Source organism: Aedes aegypti, chromosome 3 (assembly GCF_002204515.2).
Source record: "Aedes aegypti strain LVP_AGWG chromosome 3, AaegL5.0 Primary Assembly, whole genome shotgun sequence".
In the NCBI taxonomy this organism is placed as follows: Eukaryota; Metazoa; Arthropoda; class Insecta; order Diptera; family Culicidae; genus Aedes; species Aedes aegypti.
The window spans coordinates 138,041,205-138,057,457 of NC_035109.1; the positions used below are offsets into that span (position 1 = coordinate 138,041,205).

Here is a 16,253-nt window from a genome sequence, read left to right on the forward strand (position 1 = left end):
TGATGTGCCTCCTTTGACCCGCATACAAACAGATCGTGGAGAACGCCCTGGTCGTTAACACTACTAAATAATCAAATGTAAGAAGGCGGAAAAAAAAAATAAAAACGACTAAAATTATAGTGACAACCCAGCGGAAAATTAGTTCCTTCAAAGCTACCGTGATACATCAACAACCGGACGCTTAAGCGGTGATAAATATTCAACTACTATTTAAATATATTTCTCTTTGATTTGATCAATGAGTTATCAAGCCACGAACTGTTTTTACTTTAATTTTGATGAAAACGAATGATAAACATTCAAAAGTGTTCAGTCCATATCTCTGGGATTTCACGTCCAATTGAAACTCTCAAGGCATTCGAAAGGCAAAGAGTTATTCTTATTTCGTATGTATTTTTTCATTGATTTTGAATAGTTTTCAGATTTTTCCGCAAAAAAAATCAAAGAATATAAGATTACGATTCTAATGACACCTTTTTTTAATGCTGAGGAAATTACAAATGTTTTTTCAGTGTGTTTTTCGAAAAATGTCACAACATAAAGTACAAATTTAGTATACAAAATTCAAAAAATGTTTTTGGAAAAATACATACGAGGTATGAATAACTCTTTGCCTTTCGAATGCGGCTTAGAGGGTTTCAATTAGACGCGTAATCACAGAGATATGGACAGAACACTTTTGTATGTTTTTGAGGGGGTGAACCCAAATTTTTGCACGGGAGTGTATATACACGGAGCCGCAAATAAACCCAACTTTGACTTCTTTTGACGCAATTCGGCTCTTCCGTGGGATAACCCAAATTTGGGTTAACTGATATATACCTATCATTAGGTTGTTTCCATTTGACAGCGGCAAAACAAACAACTCAGTGCAAAAAAAAATCTACCCAGCGGTAGCTTTCGAAGACTCCGTGATGGGTTAAAACAACTTAACGTTAGGTAAACTCGAAAGAACCCAAATGTGGCTTATTCCATTGAACTTCGACGCTGGGTCGGTGCGTCTCTCTCTGTTTTTGACAACATTGCTGTTGCAAGAGAGGCAAAACAACCCAACCGTGGGTAAAAACTAAATGCAGTTTACCCAAATTTGAGTAAAAAGAACTTATTTTTTTGGGTAATCTGATTTCTCCGTGTATGGCCCTCTGTTATTTTTCAATTCTATCCATCATATTGATGAGTTATTAACAAACGCTTTCAGTTAGGTAATAGACTCATACGACAATGCGGGATAGTAGCCCCTTCCATAATGGGTGTGCGTGATGAAAAACAGCCTATTACGATGAGAAATTGCAAAAATATGGTTTTGTATGTGTGGTTATCACAATTCTTATGTTCCATGCTGTATTAAGTTTTTCAATTTCTTTTAATATAGCTTCATACATTCAAAGAACACTTGCTAAATTCACCAGAAATTTTCCAGAATGTAATGGCAACCCTGCTCATAGGTTGGCTCAATGAGATCATTAGTATGGGTCCGGCTTCGACGTGCTCGTATCTCGTCAAACCGACCCCTTTTCGTCCAAACTTACTTTTGTATCTACGAACTTCAGGTTTTTTTTTTCAAAACACCGTCGGCTGGTTTAAGCCGTAATGACAACCCTAGTTGCGTAAAATCAAGCGGCGATCTCTATCGCAAAAGGGGTCGGTTATATTGGGGCTGGTATAAAATCGGATTATAGCGATAATTATTGATTTCGAAGCCATGTTAAGTCTGCATTTATAACAATACCAATTGGAAAACAAACAGTAAGTCCGTTGTACGAACAAAAATGCCTCCAAATTCTAATCCTACGGTAAGGATATATTCAAAATTCTAGTGAAGCATAAGTAGAAGCTGTATGACAGAAAAAGCCAATACCAAGAACTCAATATTTTTAGAGTAAACAAAACATCGACACGACGGCAGAAAATGACGAGCCTCCGAAGAAAAGAGCAAAACGCAACGCAGTCGAACAAACAGAGATATCTGTTCTTCCAGCCAGTCTAGGTCCAGTAAACGACGAAGCCTCGAAAACTGAGTACGTACGGTTCTACAGCGTACAGTACGCTCCCATTCCACCCCGAATTCGCATCCCGGCATTACAGTTCCAACACCTTCCCACAATTCCAGAGTAGCACAACCAGCAAATTCTAAAACCTGCTCGATATGCAAAAGCTCATTCGCAAACGATGAAGAACTTCGCAATCATCGCTTTTCATCCCACATGGCAAGGAACTATCGTTGCGTGGAATGTTTTGTTAGCTTCCCAGCGAGAACCCAGCTGAAAGAACACCAGAAAATGCACCAGCCAAAATGTGCAAGGATTGTGCGATGTTCGATCGAGAGTTGTACGAAGGACTTTCGATCCATGGTGGAGCTGGATAAACATTTCGCCGAGAATCACAGATTGGCGGTATTGAGGTGCCTGATGTGTGGCGCACTGTTCGTCAACAGCTGTACTTTGGAAATTCACAAGCGCCAGCATTGAACAGGGACTTCTATTGGTTGGACGCAACATGTTAAATGTTTTAATGTAATTTAGGTGTAAAATAAAGGTCAATTTTATTTTCGTCAAAACTCAATCAATAAAAAACAATTTAACAACGAGATTTCCTATTACCGTAATTTCGGGTTAAATTGATAATTTTTCACGATTTTTCAGGTCTGCTTTCTAAAATGTTATCAAAACTATACAATCAAATGGAGGAAAACAAGTACAACGGTGAACTTCATTGGCTTATGTACTTAAATTTTCTATCAAAAGTGATGTTAGTACTAAAAATAATCTTTAAAATAAGAAATCGGGGGATTCCATTTCGGGGTGAAATTGATCACTTGTCAAAATGATTATTGTTAGTTTTGGATTCAACTCTACATACTTAATTTGGGCCTCCTGAATCCGAATATGTTTGCCAAATTCTTAACAATACAATATTTATGGTAAAAATCCTTAATTAAATTTCAAGAATATCTCGGAAAACGCCTAAAAGTAGGCAATTACTGAAGGATTTTCCTAACATTCAGCAGAAATTCATTTTTTCCAACAAACCGAGCAAATTGGTACGAATTTTGATGATAAAATCTGTTTTTGGGATATATTTTAAGCATCCTCACAAACCTTCAGGCTGACACTTTGTCCAAATCCTTGTTTGGAGCTAGAAGTTTGTGAATGTCTATCATTATCACACCAAACATAATTCTGGAATTTTACATTATTTTCGTAGAAATAGACATTCTGTGACACAAAAACCTTCACTACACACAATTCGACAATATTTAAGACAAACAACGTTCATTTACAATAGGTTGTATTGACTTTGATGCACTATTAGTAAGATTGAAAATTGCATGACACGGTGATCAACTTCACCCTACTGATCAATTACACCCGAATTTGGACCTGGGATCGAATCCCATCCCCGACATAGTCACTTATGACGTAAAAAGTTATAGTGACGACTTCCTTCGGAAGGGAAGTAAAGCCGTTGGTCCCGAGATGAACTAGCCCAGGGCTAAAAATCTCGTTAATAAAGTCAAACCAACCAACCCGAATTTGCGGTACAATACTTTAGATGAATTGTCGTATAAGCTGCTTTCACTTGAACAGTCCCCGTTATTGGTTGATACAGTTTCAAATGAAATTTCATGTCTCATTAGTTACGAAATCTAGACGATGGAGATGGTGAATCCATTGATAGCGAGACATAAGTTCCGTCCTCCAGCTCAGGCATATCCGACTAGTAGCCATCCGTCTTGTCGTTGTCTGTTTTACAACTGGTGTTATTTGCTTTTTCCAGATCAGATCTTCCCTAGCCTTCCTTAGCCGACTGGTTAGAGTCCGGTCGGTCCAGGATCTTTTCGTAATGGGAATTTCCTTGACATCCCTGGGCATAGAGTATCATCGTACCTACCACACTATATACGAATGCAGAAATGGCAATTTTAGCAAAGAAAGCTCTTAGTTAATAACTGAGTGATTCCAAGCAACAGCACCAAAATTTGGTAAATTTTTTAATTCATTTTTTTCTATTGAGCTGAAACTTTGCACAGTTTTCCAGTTCCATCTAAATCGTCATTTTCCGATATCAAATCTTCAAGTTGAGTCACGACTAACTTTTCAAAAGGGTGTATGTGAAAATGGTTCAAAAATATTCAAAAAGCTGCACAGCAAAAACGGTTCGTTCGATTGTTAGACAACTAAAGAAACAAAGTTAGACAACTAAATAAAGATTCCAAAAAAAAATACACATAGTAAAAAATTTTTTTTTTTTGCATTAAAAAACATAATTTTCGACATAAAAACTCCAATATCTCAAAACCCTATCGGAATACCAACGTAATTTTTTGAGGGAAAACGGTCCATTATATTAGCTATCTACCATAAAAATTTGGTGATGGTAAACCAATAAACAAAAAAGTTATGACATTTCAAACATGTCACAATTTTCACATTTAGTAGAAAAAAATAATTTTTTTTTTCGGTGTAAATTATTACGGGTACCGCAGTTTGTTGCTGATTTTATTGTTAACGATCAACGCTCCGTCATCGTAATCATCGTCATCATCGAAACATGAAAAGCAGTTTTTCTGTTCAAAACTAAAAATTATTCGATGAAAATGTGTTCACTGTATTTCGGTAGGGGAACAGAATAGAGTGAACACATTTTCCTGTTTATTTTCTTGATTTTGAACGAAAAAACTGCTTTTGAAAATTCCGGAATCAATGACGGATCCTGCCCCCTTAAGGGCCTTGCGTGTATTAAACAAGTCGTTTTCATGTATTCATTAGTATTATGTATATTATATGTATAAATATTATATGTATATGTATATATGTATAAATTAAAATGAATTAACAGATTACACGAAAATATTTTTTTTTTACCAGGATATTTTTTTTAGAGTATGATCGATGAGTTTCTAAATGTTATAAATAAACTTTAAAAGTTTTGGATTTGGGTATGCGTTATGAGATCATGAAAACATTTTATTAATACTTATTTATTTATTTATTGTTATTCAATTTTTTTACAATATCGAACACTTTTGCATCATTATCAGTACAGTTCGAGTATAGTTTTGCTTTAATTTTATTTTCTGACAATGGAATGAAACAGTGAAATTTTTGGGTTCCTTGGATCGTTTTCGCGTTATTATATTGCTCGCTGAGCTCTGATGCCGTTAATTCGTACTCTTCAGTAGTAGTAAAACAAAATGATAATTTTGTTAAATCTTCTTCTTTTCTGCGATTCACCCAATCAAATAGTTCTTTTGCAGTTTTAATTGGATGCTCACGTTCTTTGGCTAAACTTGCTCTTGTGGCCATGCGCTCTATGGTTCCTCCAATAGCATCACAAGGACCTTTGCCATGTGACGTAGCAAAGAAATGTCATTCTGCATCAATTCCGTACTTTGATTTAAATTGACATAGGCTCGAAAAATTCTCACGGTTTTTGTACTGCGATGCTGCTCCATCAGACATGAAATATATATTTCTGATTTCTTTATCCTTATCAACGCGTAAAAAGTTAATCATTTTGGCAATGAACAAATTTACAGATACTGAGTCGTGTCTTAAATCTTCGGAAACTACAAAAAAACTAAAATGTTCAATTTGGGTACTTCCATTGAAATAAATAACGAATGGATGAATTGTAGCTTGTTGTACGTTCCAGTGATGGGACTGCACTTCATCTTGCAATACAAAGCTATAGTTTTCAGAAAAATCACAAATGACTAAAAATTCACCATCTTGTAATGTATTTTTCGTATTTTTTAAAAAGCGGGATTGCTCTGTTTTAATAAAGTCGTGAGGAATTAAACTTTCTAATTTCAAGCAAAAAAATGACACAAACTCATCTACAGGTTTTACAATAGTTTCTAGATCACACCTATCCGTGGTCACCCATTGCTCAAATGATAACTGATCAATATAATTTTCTTCAAACTCAGCGAATAAAGTATTTTCCAATGATGAAGAATCTGGACAATCCGAACAAGATCGTAGATAGCAATTTGATGTTGTATTTTCACACAAAAGACTACCAGTTAACATTTTAATATCCTTTGATAAATTGATTCTTTTCAAACTATGTAAGATTAGGTTAATATTTTCGTGTGTTGTGCACACACAAACATTATGTGTTCCTGAATTGGATAGAAGCTTGCATTGCCTTGGACGAAGGCTTGCAAATGAGGAAAAACCTACCTTAATATTTTCGTTAATTTCCTTGAAGCGTGTATACGCTTCTTTCAAAGTAGTCATCATTAATCGTTTTTGGATTGCTTGACGCTTTCCATCTTTTTTTACAGATACATAATCTTTTTGGCCAGGCATAGCTCTACTTACTTCATCGTCTTCAAAATATTGAATTATTTTTTCTTTTGTCTCATCTGTTAATGAAGTACTCGACCTAGCATTTTTGGTTGCAAGACAGTTATTTTTGAATTGTTTTGCCTTTTTTGCTGTATTTCTATTGGTTTTGAACTCATCAATGGTGTCTTGAATAGACCACGCGCTTGGCAGCATCGACAAAATCAATAATTTTTCTTTCCTTGTCGTGGCTAGATTCGAGAACCTTTCCTTCATATTCATAATTACCTCATCGTAGTCTGTATTTTCCACATCCTCAGGTCCTAATTTGAAGAGGTTTCTTCGTACAGCTTCGTTGATTTCACGGTATTTTTTCTCGGGATAATTGACGTAACCCAGCTATCCCTTCGTTGAAGCGTTCGATGTTGACCTTCTGGATGCACTCATCTTCTGATTGATTCGTTGAAACAGATGTCGCTGATGGTACCGTGGCAAGACTATCTGCACTTGGTACTTCTGGTAACTCCTCAGTTGTTGTCGGTGCATCTAGTAATTCCTCAGTTGTTGTTGTTTTCGTACTTCCTGCAACCTGATCCACCGATGATGTACAGATTGCCCGTTTGTCAACGTTTAAACGGCAGGACGTACAAATGCGTAAATTTGTATTCAATGTAGACATTGGAGCATAACCAGCCGCTTTCAGTTTATCTATGGTGCTTTCGGTGAGATTTCGTAGCTCTTTCAAACACTTTTTTTCTGCAAACGGCCTGCAACAGTTGAGAAAGCGACTACTCATGTTGCTCGTTAGATTTTAATAAACAAAATCGCTTTTAAGTTCCTACTGACTAGTTTGGTGTCGTTTGCTTGACTGAAGAAAAATTTTACAATTAAATCTTTTATAACCATAGTGGTAGTATATTTTTAGCTTTTTCGTGAGTATGTTCATGGTATGTACCTATCATGTTTTTGATGTTGTTGAAGTTACTCGCTTTCTCCCAAATATGATTAACAAAGTCTATTCTCTACCAAGTCGGGTCTATACCCAGGTGTAATCAGATTTTAACTTTGTGGAGAAAACCAGCGCCGAGAAAACCGACCTGCTTTACGTATACTAGATCACCTGGGTATAGACCCGCCTTGTTCTCTGCGAGGTAAACTTTTTGCAGGTAAACTAGTCGTATACCTGTATAGAAAACTTTTTTTGTAGCTTTTGTCTTCAATATCAAGACTTTAGATCACAACACTGGATCGCGTCTAACTTTCTAATAGATGCTATAATAGTTATGAATAATTAAATAAAATATCATGAAAACAACTTGTTAACCTCATGTGGTACCCTTAACAAAAAATTCAGCAACAAACTGCGGTCCTAAAAAAAATTAACAATGAAAAAAAAAATTTTTTTCACTAAGTGTCAAATTTGTGAAATATTTGAAATGTCATAACTTTTTTGTTTATTGGCTTACCATCACCAAATTTTTATGGTAGATAGCTAATATAATGGACCGCTTTCCCTCAAAAAATTACGTTGGTATTCCGATAGGGTTTTGAGATATTTGAGTTTTTATGTCAAAAATTATGTTTTTTAATGAAAAAAAACCTTTTTTACTATGTGTATTTTTTTTGGAATCTTTATTTAGTTGTCTAACTTTGTTTCTTAAGTTGTCTAACAATCAAACGAACCGTTTTTGCTGTGCAGCTTTTTGAATATTTTTGAACCATTTTCACATACACCCTTTTGAAAAGTTAGTCGTGACTCAACTTGAAGATTTGATATCGGAAAATGACGATTTAGATGGAACTGAAAAACTGTGCAAAGTTTCAGATATTTTTGAAATGGTCGATCAGAATCGACTTGCATGCCTCCGTGGAATCCCTCAACTGTGGAAATACTGAGAAGCAGGCTATGTCCCAGCGAGGACGTAATGCTAAGAAGAAGAAGATGTCAGAGCTCTGCTCCATGAGCAGGAATACTTAAATCAACCAAGTTCTGAAATAATATACCAAGCAGTATAACCGATACACACTGGACAAACCGAATCCCGGGATTGGAACCTGTTCCAGTTTGAACCCTATTCTAATTCTGTCAACTATGCATTTCTTAATACTGGTGCTTCTGTGAAGATTGTGTAAACTGTTTTTCTATTAATTATTGTATGGCTAGGATATATCAATATACATTTGACCGATATCAGTTATTGCGTTCTTTTTTATATTCATTTGATATTTTGAAGTATTCTAGTACATTGTATGTAAGTACACTGAGGCAAAAAAACTTAATAATTTCTTAAGGAATAATTATGATTTAACGCCACAACGATTATTGTTGAAATTTGTAAGTTTTACTTATGATTTTGGTGAAAAATTTCAGTAATGAATTTCATAAGTCAATCTATGAAATTCGGTAATAAACGCAATGGTATTAGCTTAAATCGTATTATCAATCGATAATGTTGCTCGCCTCTTATTTCAGGCGTGCACAAAAATTGACATGTTTGATAACATGTGATATGTAGCTTAGCTTAGCTTAGCTTAGCTTAGACTGACTACACATATCAATGGTTGCTATTCCGTGATTGACCGAGGTCAGTGAAAATGCACAAAGAATCAACTAGAAGATCGGCTGGGATTGGCCATAATCTTCTTCAGTGTGCATAATTCAGTGCCTCTTTTTATACATGGTCAATAACGGCGCCGGCCACGTCCTTGCAGTCAGGTGGGATTGGGGGAAGGAATGTTAGTGTGTAACCTTTGCTATTTGGAGACCGTGTTTGCCTCTGCATCTCCACAAAGGTTACTGGGAGGGATGTTTGTTAATGGGAAGGATCGTTGGGTCACAGGATTCACTTTGATAAGTGATTAGACCATGATAAATAATTATTTGTGAGCTATAAATATGCTTATATGTAAATATAATATTTTCATTTGGTGTGAACAATATCTATGTAGGGAAAAATTATGCCGACACTTGAGGTGACGAACTTATCAAAGTTTGTTGAATAAAGTGAACCTTTCGCAAATCTACACTCGTAGTGTGTTTGATAACATGTGATATGTACTCGATTAACTTGTACCCAACATCAAAAGCGGAGTAGTTCTTCTAGCAATTGCTATGAAAATTATTTCAAGTAATTCTTGTTAAAGAATTCAAAGCTCTCACTTATGAAACTTATGATCCCATTTTCGAAATGTTTAAGCGTGCAATGAAACCATAATTTGGCTGGTTCATAAGTCTTGATTTATGGAAAACCTAAGTATTTTTGCCTCAGTGTACTATTCAAAGCGTCAGTAGGCGGCAATAATCCTCCAACCAATTTTTATTACTCTTCAATTTTTATTATTCTACTAGTAGTCCCGGAAAACTTCATCTTGCCATCAAGTAGGCTGTTGAAAAACGCTATGCAGGTCCCGTGTAGAAAATGTCAGATTAGTTTTCTCCCGTTTTGCCCACTATTCAGAAAATTTTCATTTTTTTTCTTCGTACAAACACGTCGCAGCTCTGGACGAATTCATCAGTGAAAGAATCATGTAAGTCCAAACTCCCGTTCTCAAGCCATTTCGTGACATACAAACATCATTCCATTTTTATTTATATAGAAGATAATCGAAACCCCTCAGCCAAAGCTGATTGAATAGTTTTGATATGTCTATGCACTGTTTATGCTCAAGAAGTTTGAAAATGAAAACATATGCTCTGTTCCAACCTGGAACTTTTTCAAAACCAGGAATTCTTCCAAGGATTGCTCTAAGAATTCCTCCAGAGATTCTTCAAGCGATTTCAACTGATATTTTTCCCTCCAGAAATTGTTCCGGAAACTCATCCAAGGATGCCTTCAAAAAATCTCTACAACGATTCTTGCAGAGATGTCTCCAATGCTTTCTCCAGAAACTCCTCCAGTGGTTGCACTTCGACAATCTCTTTAAGAATTTCTGTAGATATTTCTTCAATGATTAATCCAGAAATTGCTCCAAGTACACATGCAAGAATATTCCAAGGTAGTCCTCTCGAGATTCTTCCAATAATCATACCGGAGATTTCCTAAAGAATCCCGCTTGAAATCGCTCCAGTGATTCTACCGGAAATTCCTCTAGGGATTCTACAAGAAATTCATCAATTCCCCCACTGCCCATCATACCTTCGTGCTGTGCGTACACGAATTCTCTCTGCTCTTGGAAGTTTTTTAAAAACTACAAAAAGTAATAAAACAGTACATTTTACTTACTTTACTTTTCTTTACTTACTTTACACTTTACTTCGATTTTTATTTGGACCCGTTAGCGATAGCTAGCGGTAGTAATCCTTCTTGGACACCGTCTTGGGAAACTACAAAAAAAGGAATGGTAAATCTCTGAATTCACAACTTCCTTCCAAAAAAGTGAAATATAAAACTTTCACTAGCAATTGAAGAAAGGAGTTTCTCCGGATTGCGAACTTTTTTCCAAGGGTGAAATGGATAATATTGATTATTGTATCGAAATGAGCAATCAGTTCGATGCTCTAACAAATTTTCCGAACACCAAATCCAAGCAGCCTCTAGCCCAGGCTCTTTGATTCAAGAGGGAAACTACTCTTTGTTTCGCCAATCGTGGTCAGTTGTGCCGAATTTGGGGGTTTTAGGCAGGAGATCTTGAACTCCATTAGAGGAATCAAGGTTTCCTTCCAAATCGCAAAGAAAGGAGACTGTCGCGTTTTACCGGAAACTCTTAAAGATCGCGAACTTCTTCTCATACATCTTGAAGAGAAGAAGCACATTTTTTACTTATAACAACAAAACTGAACGTTTGCAGAAAAAGTGTCTTGAAAGGTCTCCCAAGTGACTATAAGTCACCTGAAGAGATCAAAAATGGAATAAATGATTTACTTGGATTTTCCCAGTCCAAGTAGATATTATGAAATAGAGAACCAAATCTGGCATTCTCCGGAAAGGGCTTTCTCAAGAATATTCACAAGAATTTAGTTCACTTTAACAAAAAAGATCTAAATAATATTAAAGCTTTAGGAAAAGCAAGACTTATGTTCAATATCCGTGTGACATGGGAATATTTCCAGAAACCAGCAGGAAATTTCTAGAACCCCACTCAATTCCGTCTTCAGTGCCAAAGGTGGGGTCATGGCACAAAAAATTACCGCATGAATGCTAAATGCATGATTTGCGGTGGCTCTTCTCACGGTAAGGACGTCTGTCCAGTGAAGGAAGATACCGATGCGTTCATATGCGCCAGTTGCAGGGGCAATCATAAGTCAAATTTTTGGGTTTGCCCTTCACGTAGGCGAGTAGTCGAGGCTCGTGCCAGGCAGATGAAAGATAATATCCGTTACGATAACGGTTGTTTCTGGAATTTCCCTTTTAGAGTATCGAACAATGCTCATTTTTCAGTTAACGATCGCTAGATTAGGAATCATACTCATCAGGAAGATTATAATCATGTTCATTCATGAACTAATTTTAATCCGTCGGGTAGCCGCTCGAATATTTTAATTTCGAATGTATCTACCCAAGAAAAATCCTTTGCCGATATCGTAGCAGGTAATTTGAACTCCTCCCCTTTTCATAATATGAGTACCCATTATAATTGTTTCAATTCAAATGGAAAAACCCCTGCCGCTACAAGAAACTTCTACTCAGCCTCTTCGTCTACCGAAAATCCTAACGGAAAACCATCAGATAATGTACTCAATTCAAGTGATACATATGTCTGCCTCTGATTTCAATTTTCTAAGTGAGTTTATTAAACATGTTTTGAAAAAGCTACTTGTAAGCAGTTTTGCTACCGGGTACATTCTCAGATCCTGGCGTGATATTACTGTAAAGTTTATCCCGAAAGGAGGACGTGCGTCGTATGAAGAAGCGAAGAGTTTTAGACCAATCAGTCTGACCTCTTTTCTTCTGAAATGTCTGGAACGCATTATCGATCATCACATCCGTGATGCTTATTTGGCAAACATGCCTCTTCATGTGAATCAACATGCTTACCAATCTGGAAAGTCCACTGTGACTCTTCTACACAAAGTTGTATACGATATCGAGAAAGCATTCGCTCAGAAGCAATCCTGCTTGGGTGTTTTCTTGGATATTGAGGGTGCCTTTGATAACGTGTCTTTCGATGCCATATTGGAAGCCGCACGAAACCATGGACTAACTACAATGATTACCAATTGGATTCATCAAATGCTCAAAAATCGACATCTTTTCTCGACATTGCGGCAAGCAGCGATTCGAAAATTGAGTGTTTGCGGATGCCCCCAAGGGGGAGCCTTGTCACCACTTTTGTGGAATCTCGTAGCAGATACGCTATTGAGGCAACTCAATAATAGCGGTTTTCCAACTTATGGATTTGCTGACGACTATCTAGCTCTGATAGTTGGTATGTGCATAAGCACCCTATTCGACCTGATGCAAAGTGCACTTCAGGTAGTCGAGAGTTGGTGTCGCCAATATGGCCTTTCGGTTAACCCGAATAAAACATTTATTGTTCTTTTTACGGAAAGACGAAACCGCGATGGAATTCGACCTTTACGTCTTTTTGGCACTGAGATTAGTGTAACCGATCAGGTAAAGTATGTCGGAGTCGTTCTAGATTCCAAACTTTATTGGACACCTCACATTGATTTCAGAGTCAAAAAAGCTTGCATGGCCTTCGGTCAATGCCGGCGAACCTTTGGTAAAACTTGGGGCCTCAAACCCAAGTATATCAAATGGATTTACACAACAGTTGTTCGACCAATATTGGAATATGGGTGTCATGTGTGGTGGCAAAAGGGCAAAGAGAGAACAATCCAATCCAAATTGGGCCATCTCCAAAGGATGTGCTTGATGGCGATATCTGGTGCATTCTCTTCAACTCCCACAGCAGCGCTCGAGGCCCTTTTCGACGTTGCGCCACTACACATACATCTTAAACAAGAAGCACTTTCTTGCTCTTACCGCTTATGGGTACTGGATCTACTGGAGAAAAATCCTGTGAATCGTAGATCTACACACACTTCGTTGTTTCCACTTTTGGTGAATTGGGACAAAATTGTCCTTGCTCCAAGTGATCTCACAATTCCTTACAGGACAGTTACCACACAATTCCCTTCACGGGAAAAGTGGACGTCTGGCTATTTGGAAAGAAGTATATCAAACAATATAGTATGTTAAACTGATGGCTCCCTTCTTGAAGGTAGAGCTGGTGCAGAAGTATATTCTCGAGAGCTAAGGCTGAATCAGTTTTACTCACTTGGTAGAAACTGCACCGTTTTTCAGGCGGAAATATATGCTCTTATGTGCGGAGTGCAATCAGCACTTCAACAGCGCGTAATGGGTAAAGTCATATACTTCTGTTTAGATAGTCAGGCTGCTATAAAAGCTCTCGCTTCGGCCAACTCAAGGTCGAAGCATGTTATCGCATGTTGAACTCAAATTGAGGAACTGAATTCAGTCAACTCTGTAAACCTTGTATGGGTACCTGGCCATTTTTCCATCGCTGGAAATGAATTGGCTGATGAGCTAGCTCACGATGGAGCATCGCATGGCTTCATTGGCCCTGAGCCGGCTATTTCAAGTGCTGGGTGAAGCTTCAGATAAACTCTTGGGCGGCAACTCAGCACAAGCAATATTGGAATAGTTTGGAGTCATGTCGTCAAACAAAATTGTACATTACTGAGCCATCTGGTAGGCGAAGTATTTAACAAATCTGTCAAAGCATAAATGCAGTCTCTTGGTCAGAGCGTTGACAGGCCACTGCCGACTCAACTATCACATGGCAAATTCAGCGTGCTAACTCATTTGTGTGTGATAGTTGTGACTCTGATTATGGAACTTCGTATCACCTGATATGTAACTGCCCAGTTTTTGCGCAAATGCGATTCCAATTACTTGGTAAACACTTATTAAGTGAAACTGAATTCAGAAGCCTGAACCTTCAGGACATTCTGTTATCCTTAACCCGCTGTGGTAATGAGCTATAGGCTCTCTTTATGCTCATGCGTTTTGCAGTGCCCTTTTTAGGGCTCTGTTCGAACCCATTGTGGTATGGAGCTACATGCTCTCATTTCGCTTATGCGATCTTCCCTCTTCAAGACTCCTATTTCCTCCCATCTTTCCCTTCCCTTCCCTCTCCCATCGGGTAGATGATGAAATAGGCTCAAATATGGCGATGGCACAAATCTCCCAACTGGTGGGGAACGTGCCTTTGGAGCCGGCCTTCTGACACCTGATACGCGCCAGGGTCGAAAATCTAATTTTCGATTCGGGAAGTTTGAACTCATTTTAGATATCCATTTGATATCTGGGTGTTTTCATGCGGGGCTTGCTGTGATGAAAATGACCTCAGAATGTGTGTGTATGAACAGCCATTCTTGAAATGGATTATTTTGGGCTAAAATTGTCTGCATCTATGAAGACATCAATGTGTGTCAATTAATAGCTGCAAACAAATTTCTTCTATAAAAGCACTGCCGGTCAGTGGGAGGTGGATTGTATTGGATTGTAAAAATCGGGTATCGCTGAAACAACCCTCTCTCATGAAATTAGCAGCTACCGCTTGCGATTTTTTTTTTTTTTCGTTTGTTGGTTTTTATTTCCTACATTCTGGGTGATTTCTTCATTTTTCATTACGGCTCAGGCATCATCTGAATACAAATAAGTGGAAGATGTTTTCTTGCTGCGATGTATTTCTCTGCTCGGGTATAAATGTCTTCTTGTTCATAACTGATGGTCATTCCGATGGTTTCGCCTGTTTTGAGAGGGCTATGCTTTTGACCGAATTTTATATTCACAGATGCTTTATTCCGCTATTAAACAGTTCAACAGGATTATGTACATTTCTGAACAAGATAACATAACTAATAAAAATGATATCAACAGGAAATACAATATAATTTTTTTCAAACATTTGAAAACGCAATTACTTAAGAAAGCTTTCAATTAACTGTGCAATAAAATTGATATACTAATGTATAAACGAATGATGGAAATGTTCGTTAGCTGAATAATGTGATTTTGGTTATTACAGCTTAACAACCAGCTGCAGACTTCCTTCACCTATTTCAACTAAATACTACTAGAAAATAGGCTTGTTCTAAATATAGTACGACAAGTAGAATACTCAGCTTTTTTAGGCGGCTGTACCAAAAAGAAATCCTCAGCATCCAACAATAATTTACTAATATTGCAACATATTTGCTTCCCTCCCTCTCTTCCATAATCATCCCTTTTTTGCGAGCACCATTCGTCGTCGTCCTAAACTGGATTAGTACATTGATTGCAATCTTCCATGTCCGCTTGGAATTCTTCAATTTGCAAGGTGGTTTCGAAGAAATCATACTTTGCATGGACGGTACGTGTCGCCTGCTGAAGGATCGTTTCCGTGTTGGTGTTCGGTTCGATAGCCAAATGAGCCGACAGCGCAATCTTGTTGATGCTGAGTGCCCATATTCTTAAATTATGTACCCGTACGACAACTTGGATCTGGAGGAATGTTTGCATAACTTCGGTAAAATCAAGATATTTAGGCGTACCCTCCATGAGGACCATAAGTGCATCCTTCATTATAGCCAAAGTCGTAATCAACACCAGAATCGAAAACAGGAACGTACAAATCGGGTCAACAATGTTCCACTCGGGTTTGAAGTGTGAAGTGTTTGAAAAGTCCCAGTAATTGAACACAGAACTTGAAGATAATGTCTTACCGAACCGGGATGGAAGTCACCCGTAGAATAGCTCAACTTCTTTTATTTCATTGAACAAAAAATGTTAACCAATCGTCCCCATGCAGACTATCTTCATAATTGAGTTCTCAAACATTCATTGTAGGGTAAACAGGTATAATATGCCTCCCTTAAGAAAAAACGGTCTATTTCAGTAGCAAATGCATTATCGCTATAGATTTTGGCGTCAAAGCGTTATTTACTTAGTTGGTCATGCTCTGTGTGCAACTTTCTCTTGCTAGTTAGCTGCTAAAAAGAGTACAAGACGT

At 37.5% G+C, this 16,253-nt stretch overlaps 2 protein-coding genes across 14 annotated transcripts in view; both read left to right on the top strand.

The window, feature by feature from the left end:
* The window catches only part of LOC5567272, a 286,367-nt gene that overhangs the window by 153,633 nt on the left and 116,481 nt on the right, over positions 1-16,253 (top strand). The window lies entirely within an intron of this gene.
* Positions 1,626-2,562, top strand: LOC5567271 (zinc finger protein 583). 2 transcript variants are annotated; one of them, XM_021850264.1, is made up of 3 exons: positions 1,626-1,793; positions 1,879-2,042; positions 2,111-2,562. In XM_021850264.1, exons 1-3 carry the CDS (start codon positions 1,770-1,772, stop codon positions 2,466-2,468), a joined length of 546 nt encoding a protein of 181 aa, XP_021705956.1. In that variant the 5' UTR covers positions 1,626-1,769; the 3' UTR covers positions 2,469-2,562. The 2 variants fall into 2 exon arrangements, with proteins under 2 accessions (XP_021705956.1, XP_001651683.1); XM_001651633.2 differs by having other exon boundaries at positions 1,629-1,793; positions 1,879-2,018; positions 2,111-2,557.